Source organism: Rhinolophus sinicus, chromosome 16 (assembly GCF_057876585.1).
Source record: "Rhinolophus sinicus isolate RSI-liver-muscle chromosome 16, RSI-T2T, whole genome shotgun sequence".
NCBI lineage: Eukaryota > Metazoa > Chordata > Mammalia > Chiroptera > Rhinolophidae > Rhinolophus > Rhinolophus sinicus.
Window position 1 is genome coordinate 88,522,557 of NC_142516.1, and position 17,642 is coordinate 88,540,198.

Genomic DNA, 17,642 nt, shown 5'->3' on the forward strand with positions numbered 1-17,642 from the left:
TGTGGGCTGTGCCCCCTGCAACTAGAAAAACGGCAACTGGCCCTGGAGCTGAGCTGCACCCTCCACAACTAAGACTGAAAGGACAACAACTTGAAGCTGAATGGCACCTTCCACAACTAAGATTGAAAGGACAACAACTTGACTTGGAAAAAAGGCCTGGAAGTACACACTGTTCCCCAATAAAAGTCCTGTTCCCCTTCCCCAATAAAAAAAAAAAAAAAAAAAAAAGCAAAAAAACCTCATACACAAGTTCTTGGACTCCACATTCAGAAGTTTAATTCTGGCCCAGGGCTTGGGTGGGTCCAGGGTGGGGCCCAAGCATCTATAATTCTAAGACGTGCTAGGAGATTGTGAAGCTCTGCCGGCCCACAGGCCACACCTGATAGCTCTGTTTTGAGACCCTAACTCCTAACCAAATTATGGTGAGCTGATGACAAGGTGCATTTTCACCTAATTCATGGTACAAATTACCAGCTTGCTGGTAACAAGTAAGGACTGTGTACATCTGAAAATGATTACTCACACTGCCCTCTGCCTCTACTGCTATTCCTGAGTGTTAGAAGCCTGGGCTTGAATCCAGGTCTGCCCCCACGGGCTGTGTGACCTGCAGAGTTTCTTTGCCATGATGGGGTTCAGTCTTCTCACCCATAAAAACCAGTACTAACCCCACCACACCACAGCAGAGGACTACTGCGATAATCACCGTGTGTACACACATGAAGTGCTCAGAACAGCGCCTGCACTTACATGTAAGCAGTAATGTCAGCCGTTGTCAGGCACGTCTAGTTAAGCAGGTGCACTAACGTGGAATTAAAGGGAAAACTAGCCAGAAACATGAAGACTGCTGACCGCATTCAGGAGGTTATCAGGCTCTTTCCTTCTGTCCCTTCCTGCCGCCAAAGTGCTGCCACTGTCAGCACCTTCCAGAGGGAAGAAAGGGGTAACAACGGGGAGTCAACCCTGCGTCCTCTTAGCAGCTCCAGGTAAAGGCTCACTGTGATCACCTGCGGCATCCCTGGTTTCACTCACACGACTGTTTCACAAGACTTCTCATTCAGCCACACGAAAGAGCTCCCCCACAAATAACCACAGAGGCCAGCAGTGCTTCAGCAAGAGACACCCCAAAATTTGATGTATAAAGTTACCAACTATAGAAAAGACACTTGATTGTCTAACAAAGTGGAAATATTTGAAGAAATAAAAATACATCAGTACAGCAAGCATTACCAATGATTTATGAAGAAATTCTAATTACATAGGAAAAATGTTAAGTCTGTATTGGGACAGATTCTAAACAAGAAACAGAGAAAAGTAACAAGAAATTTGAAGTTCAAATTTAGAAACGGAGAGCATCTTAATTCAGAAGTTCCTTTATTACATCTTGTGTTGTAACTAGTAGAGTTTTCTGTGCCCCACAAGCCAGGAGAGAGTGCCCTGCCTCATGGGGTCACAACCTAAAAAGACAAACGGACATGGACATGACAATTACTGAGAACTTGGCTCTCAGATTCATGAGATTCTTTCTCTTTACCCTCTTTTCTTCTTCCTGGGGCCTTTCTTCTCCACTAACTTTCCCCCTCCATTTTGTGTTTATAAGCAAAACATAAGAGATAAAACATCAGGAAAACATTTCACTGACATAAGATGTAATGAGAAGGACTGAAGAATAATAAGAAAATTGATTTCAAGGAAATTGAAAAGACAGTGCTTTGTGGACGAGGACTGTGACTCTAACGCTAAAGATTAAGGAATAGCAATGCTGGAAGGAAAGATATTAAGGAGAAGCTATGACGAAAGAAGACACCTAAATGACATCGGGTTTACACAGATTCCAATGAGACCAGTGGTGACATGCCACCCAGAGGCACTGCTCACGCACAGGAGACATTACTAATTTGGGTGAATAGGTAAGATAAACACTGCATAATCTGAATGTGTCAGTTCTTAAGCCATTGGGGAATTATTTGCCTAAGTACAATATAAGGATTAGAGGTCAGGTTTATGAGAGAAACAGGCAAAAGTTGACAATATTCAATGAATATATCAATATTTTGATGGAAGAGGAACCAAGTGGCTGAGTAGTAATTACAAAGGAAAGGCAGTTTCAATGCCATTCATAGATCCATTTATAATAGTAAATTCAGTAGTCCATATGAATATTAGTCCACAGTAGTCAGTCAGATGAAAAAAAAGAATTTAACACCATAGACAAAAAGCAATAAAGGAAAGTAGAAAGGGGCAGAGGAAGCAAATGCAAGGTGAGGTCTTGTAATGATCAAAGAGAGAGGATGGTATTAATAATGGCCCAACCTAAGACACCGCTCTGTAAATGGGAAAATTAAGTGGTAAACTACAAGAAAACTGTATGTGAGTCATTCTGAATCTCTGTAAAGGGGGAATATTATAGCCTTTGCCCTTCAAGTTCATTTCCCAGGAGTCCCTAAGAAAGCTTGAATTCAGATCCCTGTGAACCAGCTGTGAGGAAATCCCCAAGAATTATTCAGAAAGATCAACACTGGACGTCTACTAAAGCAGAGGGGGCGATGCCCGTACCAATTTTTCTGTTTACGATTATAAGTCGCAATTAAGTATATTACATACAATTCACAATTTCTATTAGTTTTGTGTTCACTGTTGAATAATTTACTTAAGAGTACTGATGCTTAAACTTATGAAGTCTTAAAGAATTTAACTCTTTCCATGGAATCCATGATTCTATACTAGGTAACTTCACATACACATAACAACTAATCTTGAGTTCTAAAGGATGTTTTATACATATATATACAGTATATATATATATATATATATATATATATATATATATATATACTAAGTTGGTGCAAAAGTAATTGCAGTTTAAAAGGTTAAAAGTAACTGCAAAAACCACAATTACTTTGCACCAACCTAATATTTATATATAAATAATACCGTGAGTGCCAAACAAATGTATACAAGCGGACACTTCAGTCAACGTTGCTCAAGCAGTAGTTCATCATAATCAGAAGTGTCTGGACACCGATGGTAACCACTTTGAGCACCTCTTGTAATTGCAGAAGTCAAATGTGACTTGTATTCATCTTTTGTTATTGGTATATATTGAGTATTACAATTTTAATACAATTTTTCTTTCTTAAAATGTGTATACATTTTTTTGGCACCCTCTGTACATACTACCTTTCAATTCTTCTTAATGAAAGAAATTTAATAGTGATTATGATAACAATTATGATAATTTGAACTTCCATTTATACCTGTTTACATTTTAAAAGGTTTCTCATGGGTTACATAATTTAATTAGCAACTGGTATATGTTATTAAATTGGTCTTCATAGCAGGTTTTAACTACATACCCTAGCATGGCATTTCAATACCAACTTGATAATTTAAGGATTTTTAAGGTAAAAATCTATGTCATGATACTTTAAAAAAGACTAAACAATTAGATCACCTCTTCAAATCAAAAACAAGATAACCACATTTTGAAAGCAAATATGGAATTTAGATTTAATTACCCAAGATAATTAAATTCTTGAAATAGTCTAAGCTAAAAGAATATATTTTCTATGAAAGGCAGACACTGAAACATAATGCTAAACTTTTAAATATTCTAGGCTCACACTTAGAATAAATTATTCTTTTAAAGAAATAAAAACAAGAACACTGTTATTCCACATACTGTATGGAACACAGAAATAAACTTAAAATGCTTCCATGTATATTAATATGATTCTCAGAGCCATGCTCTACTATAGAATAAAAAAGTACTATGTTGTATACAAGTAATTGCCTTTTAGTTTCCATGGGCCACAGGACTCTCCAATTAAAATTAAGTCTATAAGTTAACCTATTCATTAAGTCTAAAAGTTAAAACTAAACATAATGAATTATTTTGTATTGTGGAAAATTACAATTATTTGTCTATTAGTACTATCCACTAAAGGCTACCCTGAATCTATTGCACTTTCTCCTATTGTTAACTTGCTTTAGACAGAATTTTATCCTAAAACTAGGATGTCAGTTATTCTTTTGCCTTTTATGCCAGATCAGAAAAAGCTTTCCACTTCATTTTACTGACAGAAGTCCTGACATCTCTCAGCTGAGCTACAGAAGGCTGACATTTTGGAAATTAACAGATAGTACGTTTGACCCATATGAGATACCTGTTCCCTTATTTCTTTCATTTTTTCCAATCTCTTGAGTTTTGTTGCATACTCTTGAACTTCTTTTAACCCAATATCTGTGCAGAGACGAACCAAGAAACGCAGACCTAAAGTGTGAAGAATATATTCAGAAAAGCATTTGTGCATAATGTTTAAAGTACAACAAATCAATAACCTCTCTCTTCAGGGACAAAGGTAGGAACGATGCTCACTGATCACTGATAGTGTTTGTTTCTCTCCTGAAAACGACTACGGCTTATACTCTCCTGCCCGGGGAGGACGGACATCCTAGTAGGCGTTTCAAGGGACTCATCTACTGCCCGGCCCACAGGAGAGACCACACCAGCTGTAATCAGAGCCCGTCCCATATCCTTTATCTCCATGTCTGCTTTTCCTCTGACATAGTCAGTATTTGTGTGTTGGGATTGAATAAGTATTTTCATCTGTTTTGTTTTCTGCTGCATCCAAAGTGCTAAAACAGTGCTGTGTAACAATACAGTAGTCACACCATACGAATTTGTAAATAAATGACCTATTCATGACCATTAAGGTATTGGAAAGTAACAGTAGTAAAATAACTTCAAATGTCACACATTAGCATATAAATTGCCTATGTATACATTAATAATTTATAATAAGAAGGTAACTATAATTTCTACAAACAACACACAACTATTCCTCTTACCTACCCATCTTCAGAAAGAGTGGCTCAGGAATAGTTAATGTAAAATAAAAATCATTGTCTTTGCTAGATATCCTCTGAAATTTAGTATGTCATCTGTAACTCCACAAAGCAGGTCAATTTTTGATAAATGAAGAATATTTTTAAGACTAAATTCTTCTGTTGGGTTTACCAGAAAAATACCCTGCTCAAAACAAGCCCTTCCATGGGTGCCAATATTTTTCCTGACTATAGTGAAGGTGGACTACTGATGACATTTGTTTAGAAAGGATCCAGGCCAGAGTCATCTTGGACAGTCCCTGTGGCACAGTAATAGTTCATTTCATTTTTAGAATGAATCTTAAACTCTCAAGAAACAAAGAAATTTAGGCTTGCTTGGGAGAGCTACAGCAGCAGTTCTCCCAGACAGCAATTCTGCCCCGGGGACACCTGGCAGCACCTGGGACGTTCCTGTTCAGAACGTAGGATGCTGCTAACACACCTGTAGCCCACAGGCCGGCCTCCTACAGCCGCGTGGCCCAGTCCCAGCATCAGTGGAGCGGGCTTTTGCCTCACTGACTTTTGGGTTGCTCCATTTTCACAAAAAGATGTCATTGCTTTATCTCATTTATCTCATTTAATCTCTAAAGCACCAGTTCCCTAATGTGACTGACACTAAGAATCAAATAAAAAGCTTTCAAAGAAGAAACAGGAAAAATTAGATATCTGGGTCTACTGCGAACCTAATGAGAACCTCTGTAGGCAGGGCTAGAAATCTGTGCTTTAAAAGGTTGACAGGCTCCCCAAGGAGCCTGTTTCCTGACTGGCACTGGGACACTCCCTGCTCCTAAGCCACCAGCAAGGCCTGGCTCCGATCCACCTGCTGTGGAGCTTTTACAGAGGAAACAGCCAAGGAGGGAACATGCAGCACCTCCTGCGTTGGGTTCACTGTCACCAAAGGACAGACTACACACAGTCTCTTCACACGTTGTTTTATTTGCTGTAGGGATGCTGTTAAGGAAGCAGCTGCTGCACCTTCCAGTGACCTTCCCTACCATCTCAGCATCTCAACGTGAATGACTCCAAAGCTGAAAAAAATGTTTCTTGTTCCCAAGACACTGCTTTTATGCCCTCATAAACAGTCAAGACTACACAGCAGACTTTATTTTCTCTTCACTTTAGCCGCAGGGCTATTCAGGGCCAAATATCCTGTTTAGTAAGAATACGTGGCATCTGACTATGGCTATGTAGTGTTTTTCTTGATCTTGATTTGTCGTCATTGTTGTAGCACTTCACATTGCTACTTTAAGCTGCATCAAATCCACTGTGAGATGGGGAATACAGACTGTTTTCCACTGAATACAGAAGAGAATTCAATAGTATGCTTAAATCCATCAATAGTTAAATTCTATAAAAATTCTATAAAAATTTGACTTGTATAGTCAAATTCTCTGATTCTATAAACTCATATTTAAACACATGTCCCACAAATTATAGGCTGTCATCTATGTATACAACCATTGTAGCAAATGTAATTATTATATATTAAGACATAAAATGTGAGCACCTATACTTTTAAAGTTACAAAGTGTAATCTTACTTACATTCGACATTTTCTGGAAATTTTCTGTGAATGTCTTTATAAGTATCTAATGCTTTTTGGTAGTTACCTACAAATAAAAGAGAGGGAAAAAACACACTAGCAGATTATAGAAATTAATAGGATTCAGCAAAATATTAATTTTAATCCAATATACTGGCACCATTTAATTGGTTTAGCAGGAAGATTTTCACGTTTGCCACAAGCATACACAACAATTCTTAATTAACTTCTGGAAGAAAATGTAGAGATAAAATAAATCTGAAAAGAGTTAGAGTGGAAGGAAATGGGTGATGGTTAAGATTTAGTTTTATTTCTTAACTATGTTAGTGGCAAAAAATTAAGATCCGTCAATAATAATTTTAATGCCATTCACTTAGTTGGAAAAGATGAAAAATAACTTTTTTGTAGTTTTCATTTTGAAACATTAAAATGTTTACACAAAATATTTTGTTTAGCAATAAAATAATTTAGTTTCATGCAGCAGCAAAGAATAGGAAAAAAGAATTTGGGGTCAATGAGTTTGGCTAAAATCTCAGTGAACAAGTTATGAATCTGTTAGGGCCTCACTAGGCGTGGCTATGCTAACCTCAGAGTCGCTGTGAGAATTAAGAAATGGAGATAGGAAGCAGCTAGCACACAGCAGGTTCTCCATAGATATTAGCTTCTCTTCCAACCCACCCTTCAATAACTCAAAACGGTTTATGTGTTTAAATTATTCAGAACACCTCATACATATTCACTCTACATGTGACTGACATTAAATGAACAGGCAATTCAGAACTCAGCTAAGAGAAATAATGTATACAGTATAACTACGTTGGACATTATCTGATAGGACATACAGTCACACTAAAGATCAACCCTCTCGATGATTTCAGGACAACACTGAGTGTGTATTCGGACACCATTCTGAGGGGGCTCACAGAGATCAAGAAAGAACCGCCACTGGGCAAGAACACAGTTAATACTTTCACATCAGTGCTGCCTTAGATTGAAGAATTGCTTTTCGTGCGTCATTTGTATGCTCTACAAAAGGGATAACACATTTGTTAACACTTATCTCCCTGCTTTAATCTCTAGTATTTTAACAGTGTTCACTTCCGTTAGACCAAAACTATTAACAACACTACCCTGAAGGACGGGTGTCAGCAGTGCAGGACATAAGAAAAGCGGTTGCTGAAAACAGAAACGAACATGTCTAGTGACATTTAGGTATCAAAACAGCCCCAGCTGTTCCAGTCCTGGACTTTCCTCAGGCTTCACAGGTTGGGACAGGCTCATTAACGTGGCAGAACACACAAGGACATTTAGAATGAGGTGATAGACAACAGAAATATAAATTGATATGTACAGGATGCCTATTTTATGTGGCTAACTTTAAAAATGATTACATGTTAACTTTGAGAAATAATAAATCCGTTTTTAACCATGGTGTGAGAATACATGACTAAGACTTGCTTTCTAAGCATAACTTTTTCCTGCGTAGTAATTATTATGTTTTTCATATATGCTTCAAATATGTATGCATAGTTATCAAGTTAATGTTTTAGTAAACAAATATATGAAATTGAAACACATTCTATGCACAATTACCTTAAAGACAGAAAGAAGCAAAATATATTAAAAATTAATAAAATGAAAGTATTTACCACTTCTTCTAAAACAACTAGCTACCATCAGCTTCCATTTCACCTGTGTGGGCCTATAAAAGAAACAAATGACATGAAATTAGAGATTAGACAAATGATCTGTGACAGTGGGTTTTATAAAGTTACAGATCTATACTATCTTCCAACTACTTTTTACCTTTGATTAGGTCATCTGCATTATTGAAAATAGCATTTGTACCATTTCCTTCATTACTAGGGTATCTGTCATATTTAGATTAGGAAATTTAAATTTAAAAGTCCTTCAATCTAGTTCACACCTTCATTTAGATATTTTTATGAGAACCACTTAAACTGTTTGGTTAAAGACGACTGCATTCTATTTTAAACATTATCATCACCTTAGCCATAATCTTATACTTAGGCTTAGAACCTAAGGCTTAGAATTCAGGCTTAGGCTTGCAAATTCAGCACCCAATTTTTGACCTTGTATTTGAGCAATTAGGCTTCAACTAAAGAGAGGGTAAAAATAATTCTCTTCATCCTTTTTCCCCCCTTAACACGTTGCGTACGGCCGGGTTTAAATCCCTCATGAAGATTCTCGTGATCCGTACGCAACGTGTTAAAAATGAATTTATTTTCTAAAATAAATAACCATCCAGAAGGATTTCTAAAGACTGCTATTAAAAATATCTAAGAGGGCGGACATCATCAAAATGGCGGAGTGAGGTGAGCCTCTGTAAAGTTCCCCTGGAACTTACAACGAATCGAACAACAAAAACCCCACAAAGGACTCCCTGCACAGCAGACAGGCAAGACGAAGAGGCCGACTACCGACTGAAATCACCTACAGGTGGGAGATTCGCGCGAGCTGGGGAGGAGGGAAGGGACAAGAGCGGAGACGGAGCCGCGGGTGCAGGACGCAGACCCAGCTCAGTGCGCCGAGCTCGCTGCTTCCCGGAACTACCGCAGCTGCGGGAGAGGGAAGAACTCGGACTGCTAGGGCTCCGCTTATGGCCCACAGGGCTGAGGGGGCAGCATATAACACGGCTGAACCCAATGCTCACGGCAGAGACCTCTGAGAAAAGACTGAGGGAAAAAGGCTGAAAATGGTGGTTTAAGCCCGCACTGCCGAGCAGAGAACAGAAGCCTCAGGCACTGAGACTAGCCGCCCCCTCCCTCCCCTCCCAGAGCTCGCCCCGCCCCCACCTGCCGGTGCTAGAAACAGAACAGTAGCAGTGTCAGATCAAAAGAACAGAATATTTCCTGTTCTGAGAACTGTGGACCGCAGACACAGATTCGCAGCCCAACTAGTTCCGGCAAACAGGAGGGAGCCGTGGAAGCAGGACCGGCTGTGGTGGTGGTCACCGCCATTGCTCTGGGCCACCACTCACAACTCACCCCACCCCTGACCCCACCTATCTGGGCGGATCCCTGCAGGAGTAAACAGAACTGCTGAAACATACGGGCTCTGACTCTGGAGCTAGAAGAGCTTTGGAACATCAAAAGCTCTCCGCATACCCACCGGGACACTGCGCCCTGTGACCCAGGTGAACTATTAACAGAGGAGTAGCCCGTCTCCCAGGGAATCACCCCATTGGGTGAGAAGCTGGACTAGTGCAGAGAAAACATAGCACTACCGTGTGAGAGAAAAAAAAAAGGGTGCAGTCAGAGAGAAAATAAAACATTCTACCAACAAGTACTGGAAAACAAAAGAAAGACCTCTTCCTATCAACCTGTTGCAGAAGCCACTCCTGTAGATGTCTAGGAAGAGAAATACTAAATCAGTAATTGCCATGAATAACCAAGGCAACAAGACAGCTCAGAAAGAAAGTGAAAAGTCTCCAGAAAAGGAACTTAAAGATATAGAAATATGTGACTTAAATGACAGAGAATTCAAGATTGCAGTTCTGAAAAAACTCAACGAGATGCAAGAAAACCCAGAAAGGCAGTTTAATGAACTCAGAAACACAATGAAAGAACAACATAAACATTTTATGAAAGAGATTAAAATTTTAAAAAAGAACCAAATAGAATTTCTGGAGATTAAGAACTCAATAGAAGAAATTAAGAATGAAATAACCAGCTTAGGTAGTAGAGTTGACCAGATGGAGGAAAGAATCAGTGACATCAAAGACAGAAACCTGGAAATTACACAGACGGAAGAAGAAAGAGACTTGAGACTTAAAAGAAATGAAAGAACTCTACAAGAACTTTCTGACTCCATCAGAAAGAGCAATATAAGAATAATGGGCATAACAGAAGGAGAAGAAAGAGAGAAGGGAACAGAGAATATATTCAAACAAATTGTCGATGAGAACTTCCCAAACTTGTGGACAGAACTGGACCCTCGAATCCAAGAAGCAAATAGAACACCTAGTTACCTCAATCCCAACAGGCCTTCTCCAAAGCACATTGTATTGAAGCTGTCTAAAATCAACGACAAAGAAAGAATCCTCAAGGCAGCCAGGGAAAAGAAGACGGTAACCTACAAAGGAAAGCCCATTAGATTATCATCAGATTTTTCAGCAGAAACTCTACAAGCCAGCAGGGAATGGAACCAAATATTCAAACTATTGAAAGAGAGAAATCATGAGCCAACAATAATATATCCAGCAAAGATATCCTTTAGATATGAAGGAGGAATAAAGACCTTTCCAGACATACAGAAGCTGAGGGAATTTTCTAATACACGACCTGCACTACAAGAAATTCTAAAGGAGGTTATTCGACCACCATCAACAGGGACAATCTGTGGCAACCAAAACAAAAAGGGGGAGAGTAAAGGCCTGAACCGGAATATGGGAATGGGGAAAGTAAGCGTGCTGAATAAAATGGAATACTCTAAATATCAAATTTTCTTTTACATAAACTTAAGGGTAACCACACACAAAAAATCCAGAACTGAAATATATACTGTAATAAAAGAAGAAACAGAGGGAAACATCATAGAATACCACCACGCAGAAATAATAGACAACAACAAAAAGGCAAAGAAACAATGGAGACACAGCCTTACCAGAAAACTAAAGATAGAATGACAGGAAATCCTCACATATCAATAATCACCCTAAATGTAAATGGACTGAACTCACCAATAAAAAGGCACAGAGTAGCAGATTGGATCAAAAAACTAAACCCAACCATATGCTGCCTCCAAGAGACACATCTCAGCTACAAGGACAAGCATAGACTCAAAGTGAAAGGGTGGAAATTGACACTCCAAGCAAATGGTACCCAGAGAAAATCAGGTGTAGCCATAATGATATCAGATGAAACAGACTTCAGGGTGGAAAAGATAACAAGAGACAAAGATGGACATTTCATAATGGTAAAGGGGACTATAAAACAAGAAGACATAACAGTCATCAATATTTATGCCCCCAATCAGGGAGCACCGAAATATACCAAGCAACTACTAACAGAACTAAGGGAGAAACTGACCAAAACACAATTATACTAGGGGACTTAAATACACCATTGACAGCTATGGATAGATCATCCAAACAGAAAATAAATAACAAAATAGCAGCCCTAACTGACACATTAGATGAAATGGACATAACTGACATATATAGAGCACTTCATCCTAAAACATCAGACTATACATTCTTTTCTAGTGTACATGGAACATTCTCAAGGATAGACCATATATTGGGACATAAAATCAGTCTCAACAAATTTAAGAAGATTGAAATCATACCAAGCATATTCTCTGATCACAAGGCTTTGAAATTGGATATCAACTGCAAAAAGAAAGCAGCAAAAAACACAAATACATGGAGATTAAACAACATACCTTTAAAGAACGACTGGGTCAAAGAAGAAATTAGAGGAGAGATCAAAAGATACATAGAAACAAATGACAATGAAAATACATCCTACCAAAATTTTTGGGATGCAGCGAAAGCAGTTTTAAGAGGGAAATTTATCTCATTACAGGCCTATCTCAAGAAACAAGAAAAATCCCAAATAAATAACCTCATGTTACCCCTTAAAGAACTAGAAAAAGAAGAACAAGTGAAACCCAAGGTCAGCAGAAGAAAGGAAATAACAAAAATCAGAGCAGAACTAAATGAAATAGAGAACAAAAAGACAATAGAAAAAATTAATGTGACAAAGAGCTGATTCTTTGAAAAGATTAACAAAATTGACAAACGCTTGGCTAGACTCGTTAAAATAAAGAGAGAGAAGATACTAATTAACAAAATCAGAAATGAAAAAGGGGAAGTTATCCCAGACACCACAGAAATACAAAGGATCATCCAAGAATACTATGAAGGACTATATGCCACCAAATTCAATAACCTAGAAGAAATGGGCAAGTTCTTAGAAACATATAGCCTTCCAAGGCTGAACCATGAAGAACTGGAAAATCTAAACAGACCGATCACCAGTAACGAAATTGAATCAGTCATCCAAAACCTTCCCAAAAGCAAAAGTCCGGGACCAGATGGCTTCATTAGTGAATTCTACCAAACCTTCAAAGACGATCTAATACCAATTCTGCTCAAACTCTTCCAAAAAATTGAAGAAGAGGCAGTACTCCCTAACTCATTTTATGAGGCGAACATTACCCTGATAACAAAACCTGGTAAGGACAACACAAAAAAAGAAAACTACAGACCAATATCTCTGATGAATATAGATGCAAAAAACCTAAACAAAATTCTAGCAAATCGAATACAACAATGCATTAAAAAGATTATTCATCACGACCAAGTGGGGTTCATCCCCGGGGCACAAGGATGGTTCAACATCCACAAATCCATCAATGTGATACATCACATAAACAAAATAAAGGACAAAAATCATATGATTATATCAATTGATGCAGAAAAAGCATCTGACAAGATACAACATCCATTTATGATTAAAACACTTAATAAAATAGGTATAGAAGGAAAATACCTTAACATAATAAAGGCCATATATGACAAGCCCTCAGCTAATCTCATAATTAATGGTGAAAAACTGAAGCCCTTTGCTCTACGTTCAGGAACACGACAGGGATGTCCCCTATCACCTCTGCTTTTCAACATAGTGTTGGAAGTCCTTGCCAGAGCAATCAGACAAGAGAAAGAAATAAAAGGCATCCAAATTGGGAATGAAGAAGTTAAATTGTCACTCTTTGCAGATGACATGATGCTATACATAGAAAACCCTAAAGACTCCACCAAAAAGCTATTAGAAACAATCAACGAATACAGTAAAGTTGCTGGCTACAAAATCAACGCACAAAAGTCCATTGCTTTCCTATATACTAACAATGAAATCTCAGAAAAAGAAATACAAAAAACAATTCCTTTTGCAATTGCAGCAAAAAGAATAAAATACCTAGGAATAAACTTAACCAAGGATGTGAAAGACCTACATGCTGAAAACTATAAGACATTTTTGAAAGAAATTGAAGAAGACACCAAGAAAAGGAAAGACATTCCATGCTCATGGATTGGAAGAATCAACATAGTTAAAATGGCCATATTACCCAAAGCAATATACAGATTTAATGCAATCCCCATCAAAATCCCAATGTCATTTTTTAAAGAAATAGAACAAAAAATCATCAGATTTGTTTGGAACCACAAAAGAGCCCGAATAGCCAAAGAAATCTTAAGATGGTGCTGGGAGAATTGGATAGCCACATGCAAAAGAATGAAACTGGACTGCTATCTGTCACCATGTACCAAAATTAATTCAAAATGGATCAAAGACTTAAGCATAAGACCTGACACAATAAACTGTATAGAAGAAAACATAGGTACTAAACTTATGGACCTTGCATTCAACGAGCATTTTATGAATTTGACTCCAAAGGCAATGGAAGTAAAAGCTAAAATAAACGAATGGGACTATATGAAATTTAAAAGCTTCTGCACAGCAGAAGAAACCATCGACAAAATAAAGAGGCAACCAACTGAATGGGAGAAGATTTCTGCAAACAGTGCCTCCGATAAGGGGCTAATATCCAAAATATACAAGGAACTCATGAAACTCAACAACAAAAAAACAAACAATCTAATTGAAAAATGGGCAGAGGACCTGAAGAGACATTTCTCCAAAGAGGATATACAAATGGCAAATAGACATATGAAAAAACGCTCAACATCACTAATCAACAGATAAATGCAAATCAAAACCACAATGAGATATCACCTCACCCCAGTGAGAATGGCTATCATCAACAAGACAAATAGTAACAAGTGTTGGAGAGGCTGTGGAGAAAAAGGAATCCTCATACACTGTTGGTGGGAATGCAGACTGGTGCAGCCGCTATGGAAGGCAGTGTGGAGGTTCCTCAAAAAATTACGAATAGAATTACCATATGACCCAGCAATCCCTCTCCTGGGTATCTACCAAAAAAATCTGAAAACATTTACAGATAAAGACACGTGTGCTCCAATGTTCATTGCAGCTTTGTTTACGGTGGCCAAGACATGGAAACCAAAATGTCCTTCGATAGATGAATGGATAAAGAAGTTGTGGTATGTATACACAATGGAATACTATTTGGTGGTAAGAAAAGATGATATAGGAACATTTGTGACAACATGGATGGATCTTGAGAGTATGATTTTAAGCAAAATAAGTCAGACAGAAAAAGCAGAGAACCACATTATTTCACTGATATGTGGTATATAAACCAAAAACAACAAAAGAACAAGACAAACAAATGAGAAACAAAAACTCACAGACACAGACAATAGTTTAGTGGTTACCAGAGGGTAAGGGGGGTGCGGGGGTGGGGGGTGGGAGATGAGGGTAAGGGGGATCAAATATATGGTGATGGAAGGAGAACTGACTCTGGGTGGTGAACACACAATGGGATTTATAGATGATGTAATACAGAATTGTACACCTGAAATCTATGTAATTTTACTAACAATTATCACCCCAATAAAAAAAAAAATCTAAGAGGGGCATCCGGTAGGCTCAGTTGGTTAGAGTGCAAGCTCTGAACAACAGGGTTGCCGGTTCAATTCCCACATGGGCCAGTGAGCCACACCCTCCACAACTAGACTGAAAACAATGAGCTGCCACTGAGCTTCCGGTGGGGCGGCTGGATGGCTCAGTTGATTAGAGCACGAGCTCTCAACAGCAAGTTGCCGGTTCAATTCCTGCATGGGATGGTGGGCTGTGCCCCCTACAACTAAAGATTGAAAATGGTGACTGGACTTGGATCTGAGTTGTGCTCTCCACAACTAGATTGAAGGACAATTTCTTGGAGCTGATGGGCCCCGGATAAACACACTTCCCCTAAAATTAAAAAATATATATATATAAGAAAAACAATATCTGAAGAAATAAAAGAGTAGGGAATAATTTAATGCTCTTCTAACATCTTTCTAGAATCTCCCATCTATTTACTTGATGGCTTCAAAGACAGGAGTCTTGGTTCCTACTCAGTTTGATGTCAAGGTTACCAGCTTCAGAATCAGATAGCTCTCGGTTTAAATCAGAGCCCTGCAAGTTGGGCAAGTTACTTATGCACAAGTGCACTGCCTACCCAGCCATGTGCTGTGACCTACATAACATACGTATCTAACCATATTATTTCCCTCCTTAAAAGCCATCACCTGCCCTCCCACTGCATGACCATCCTAATGCAGCTCATTCAGTTTTGGTGGTTTTCTGCCTCTCCCACTTGTCTTCCACCATGCCCTGCCTGAAAGTTCCTGCCACCGTAAATCCAGACAGGAGCACGGTCCCCCACACACCACACATGTAGACCCCAATCTCTGTACCCGCCATCACCTCCCGTGCAGATGTGACTATCCATGGGCTGGCTGAGCACAGCAGTGTCCCCAGCACTGCACTCTCCATACTGCAGTGTTACTTAGGTTTCTCGTGAAACTATGAATTCCTGAGGAGCACCGTCTTTGTACCCGGGCCTGGCGTGACGCCTGGTACACATTGGGGTGACCATCACTCACTAACTGCCTCTCCTATGCATATTCAAGCACACATCATCATTATTTCCTTCCTTCAGATTAGGAGTGCGATTTTCAGCTTGGAAATCTTTAAAGTTATTTAAACGTATGCCTCTGATTCCTCATCTATAAAATGGGGATGATAGTACCTATTCAGAGGGTTGTTGTAAGGGTTAATAAACACAATATAGGTAAACAATAAACATTAGTTACTATTATAACCACTTCATTTTTCTTCTTCCAGAAAGCCTCAATTCATGAATGCCACCTGCTGGGAAATTTAGATACTAGCCACTGGAACAGCTGTCAAGTAGTGTGTGTGTGTGTGTTCACACGGCCTCCTGGGGAAAACGGATTAATCTTTGTGACCACTGGAGTGGCCCTGTGACTTGATGGTAATAAAAGATTGGGTGACATTCTGGATTATGAATCCTATTGCTCATAAGTACGGATGACCCGTGACACTGCTTACTTCCATTGGCACTGATGTGGCCTGTGCCATCAACTATTGTATGCGCTAGAACAGCTGATAAGCTTCCATGTCTAATAAAGGTAACACAGGAACAACTGAGGACATGAGGTAAATGTATTTTATTAATCTTCACAATTAAACTCCTGTGTCTACTGCTACCCTCAGGAACTGGGGAGAGCTCAGGATAGGAGCGTTCTGCATAAAAGCAGAAAACAAGGCTAACTGTTCTAGCTTGTCTCTTTTATTTTGGGTTTACCATCAGAACCTGGTTTAGAAATAACACACCAAATTTATTTCTTGGATGAATGCCTACTTTCTCCTCAATCCTCACAGCAAAGGAAAATAGCACTGTTTTACAGATAGCATATGTAAGACATATGATCTAATATAATGCACCAAAACAATCCCAGCCAATTGGTTAGAAGGTGCCGAGCACAGTCTAATGAATAGAGCTGTACTAAAGGCTTTAAGGGTTTTAAATCTGCAGTGACTTGAATTTAAGTTAGAGAACAATGGAATGTTTCATTCCACCCATTCACCTTAAACGAAAAGGAAACTGAGACCAGGAAAGGTTAAGAGCTATGTCTCTGGTTACTCCCCCATAGAATGTACCAGTACCAGACCCTGTAGCTATCCCTTATTTTACACTTCCACAAAGCAATGAGGATGCAGTTTGAAAACTGTCCCCGGGAAGAATTATCTCTGTATTTGGAATAAGCACCTGAAAGACAAGCAAGCTTGGTTTCAGGATGGCAGAGTCAAGACCTTTTACCTACAGTGTCTTTTCTGGAAATGAACCCCCAAAAACAAGGAGGAGAAGAAAAGCAAAATCAAACTCCATCTCAGATGAAACACGAACCGTACAAAACCACATACAAATGACAAGTGATGGAGGAAGCAGATGTGAGCTGCCTTCAGTCAGGCAGGCAGGTAAGCCTCTAGGGCTCAAGAGGGTATACTGAGGGGCAGCACACCTGTCCCTGAAAATAACCAGGAATGCTCGGGAACTGGAGTCACCAGGGGTGAGGCGGATTGGCAATCGGACGGCAGACTGGGACCTGAGAAGCAGCTTTGCCCTCGCCCCCAGAGGTCGCCCAGGGGTCTGAGGGGTAAAATGAAACTGCAGGATAAAAAGAGGAGTGGCTTCTGGAACAATGAGGTCCTTACCGCAGCCCGTTCCAGCTACCTGAATGGCATCAGCCAGG

The 17,642-nt window shown here is 39.1% G+C and overlaps 1 protein-coding gene across 10 annotated transcripts in view; it reads right to left on the reverse strand.

Moving 5' to 3' along the window:
- The window catches only part of IFT88 (intraflagellar transport 88), a 127,132-nt gene that overhangs the window by 22,904 nt on the left and 86,586 nt on the right, over positions 1-17,642 (reverse strand). For all 10 annotated transcript variants that reach the window (XM_074330134.2, XM_088792717.1, XM_088792714.1 and 7 more), the window contains 3 exons: positions 8,077-8,129; positions 6,429-6,494; positions 4,164-4,270 (listed from right to left, as the gene is read on the reverse strand). In XM_074330134.2, coding sequence (XP_074186235.1) covers positions 4,164-4,270; positions 6,429-6,494; positions 8,077-8,129 — 226 coding nt within the window. The remainder of the gene's footprint in view (positions 1-4,163; positions 4,271-6,428; positions 6,495-8,076; positions 8,130-17,642) is intronic.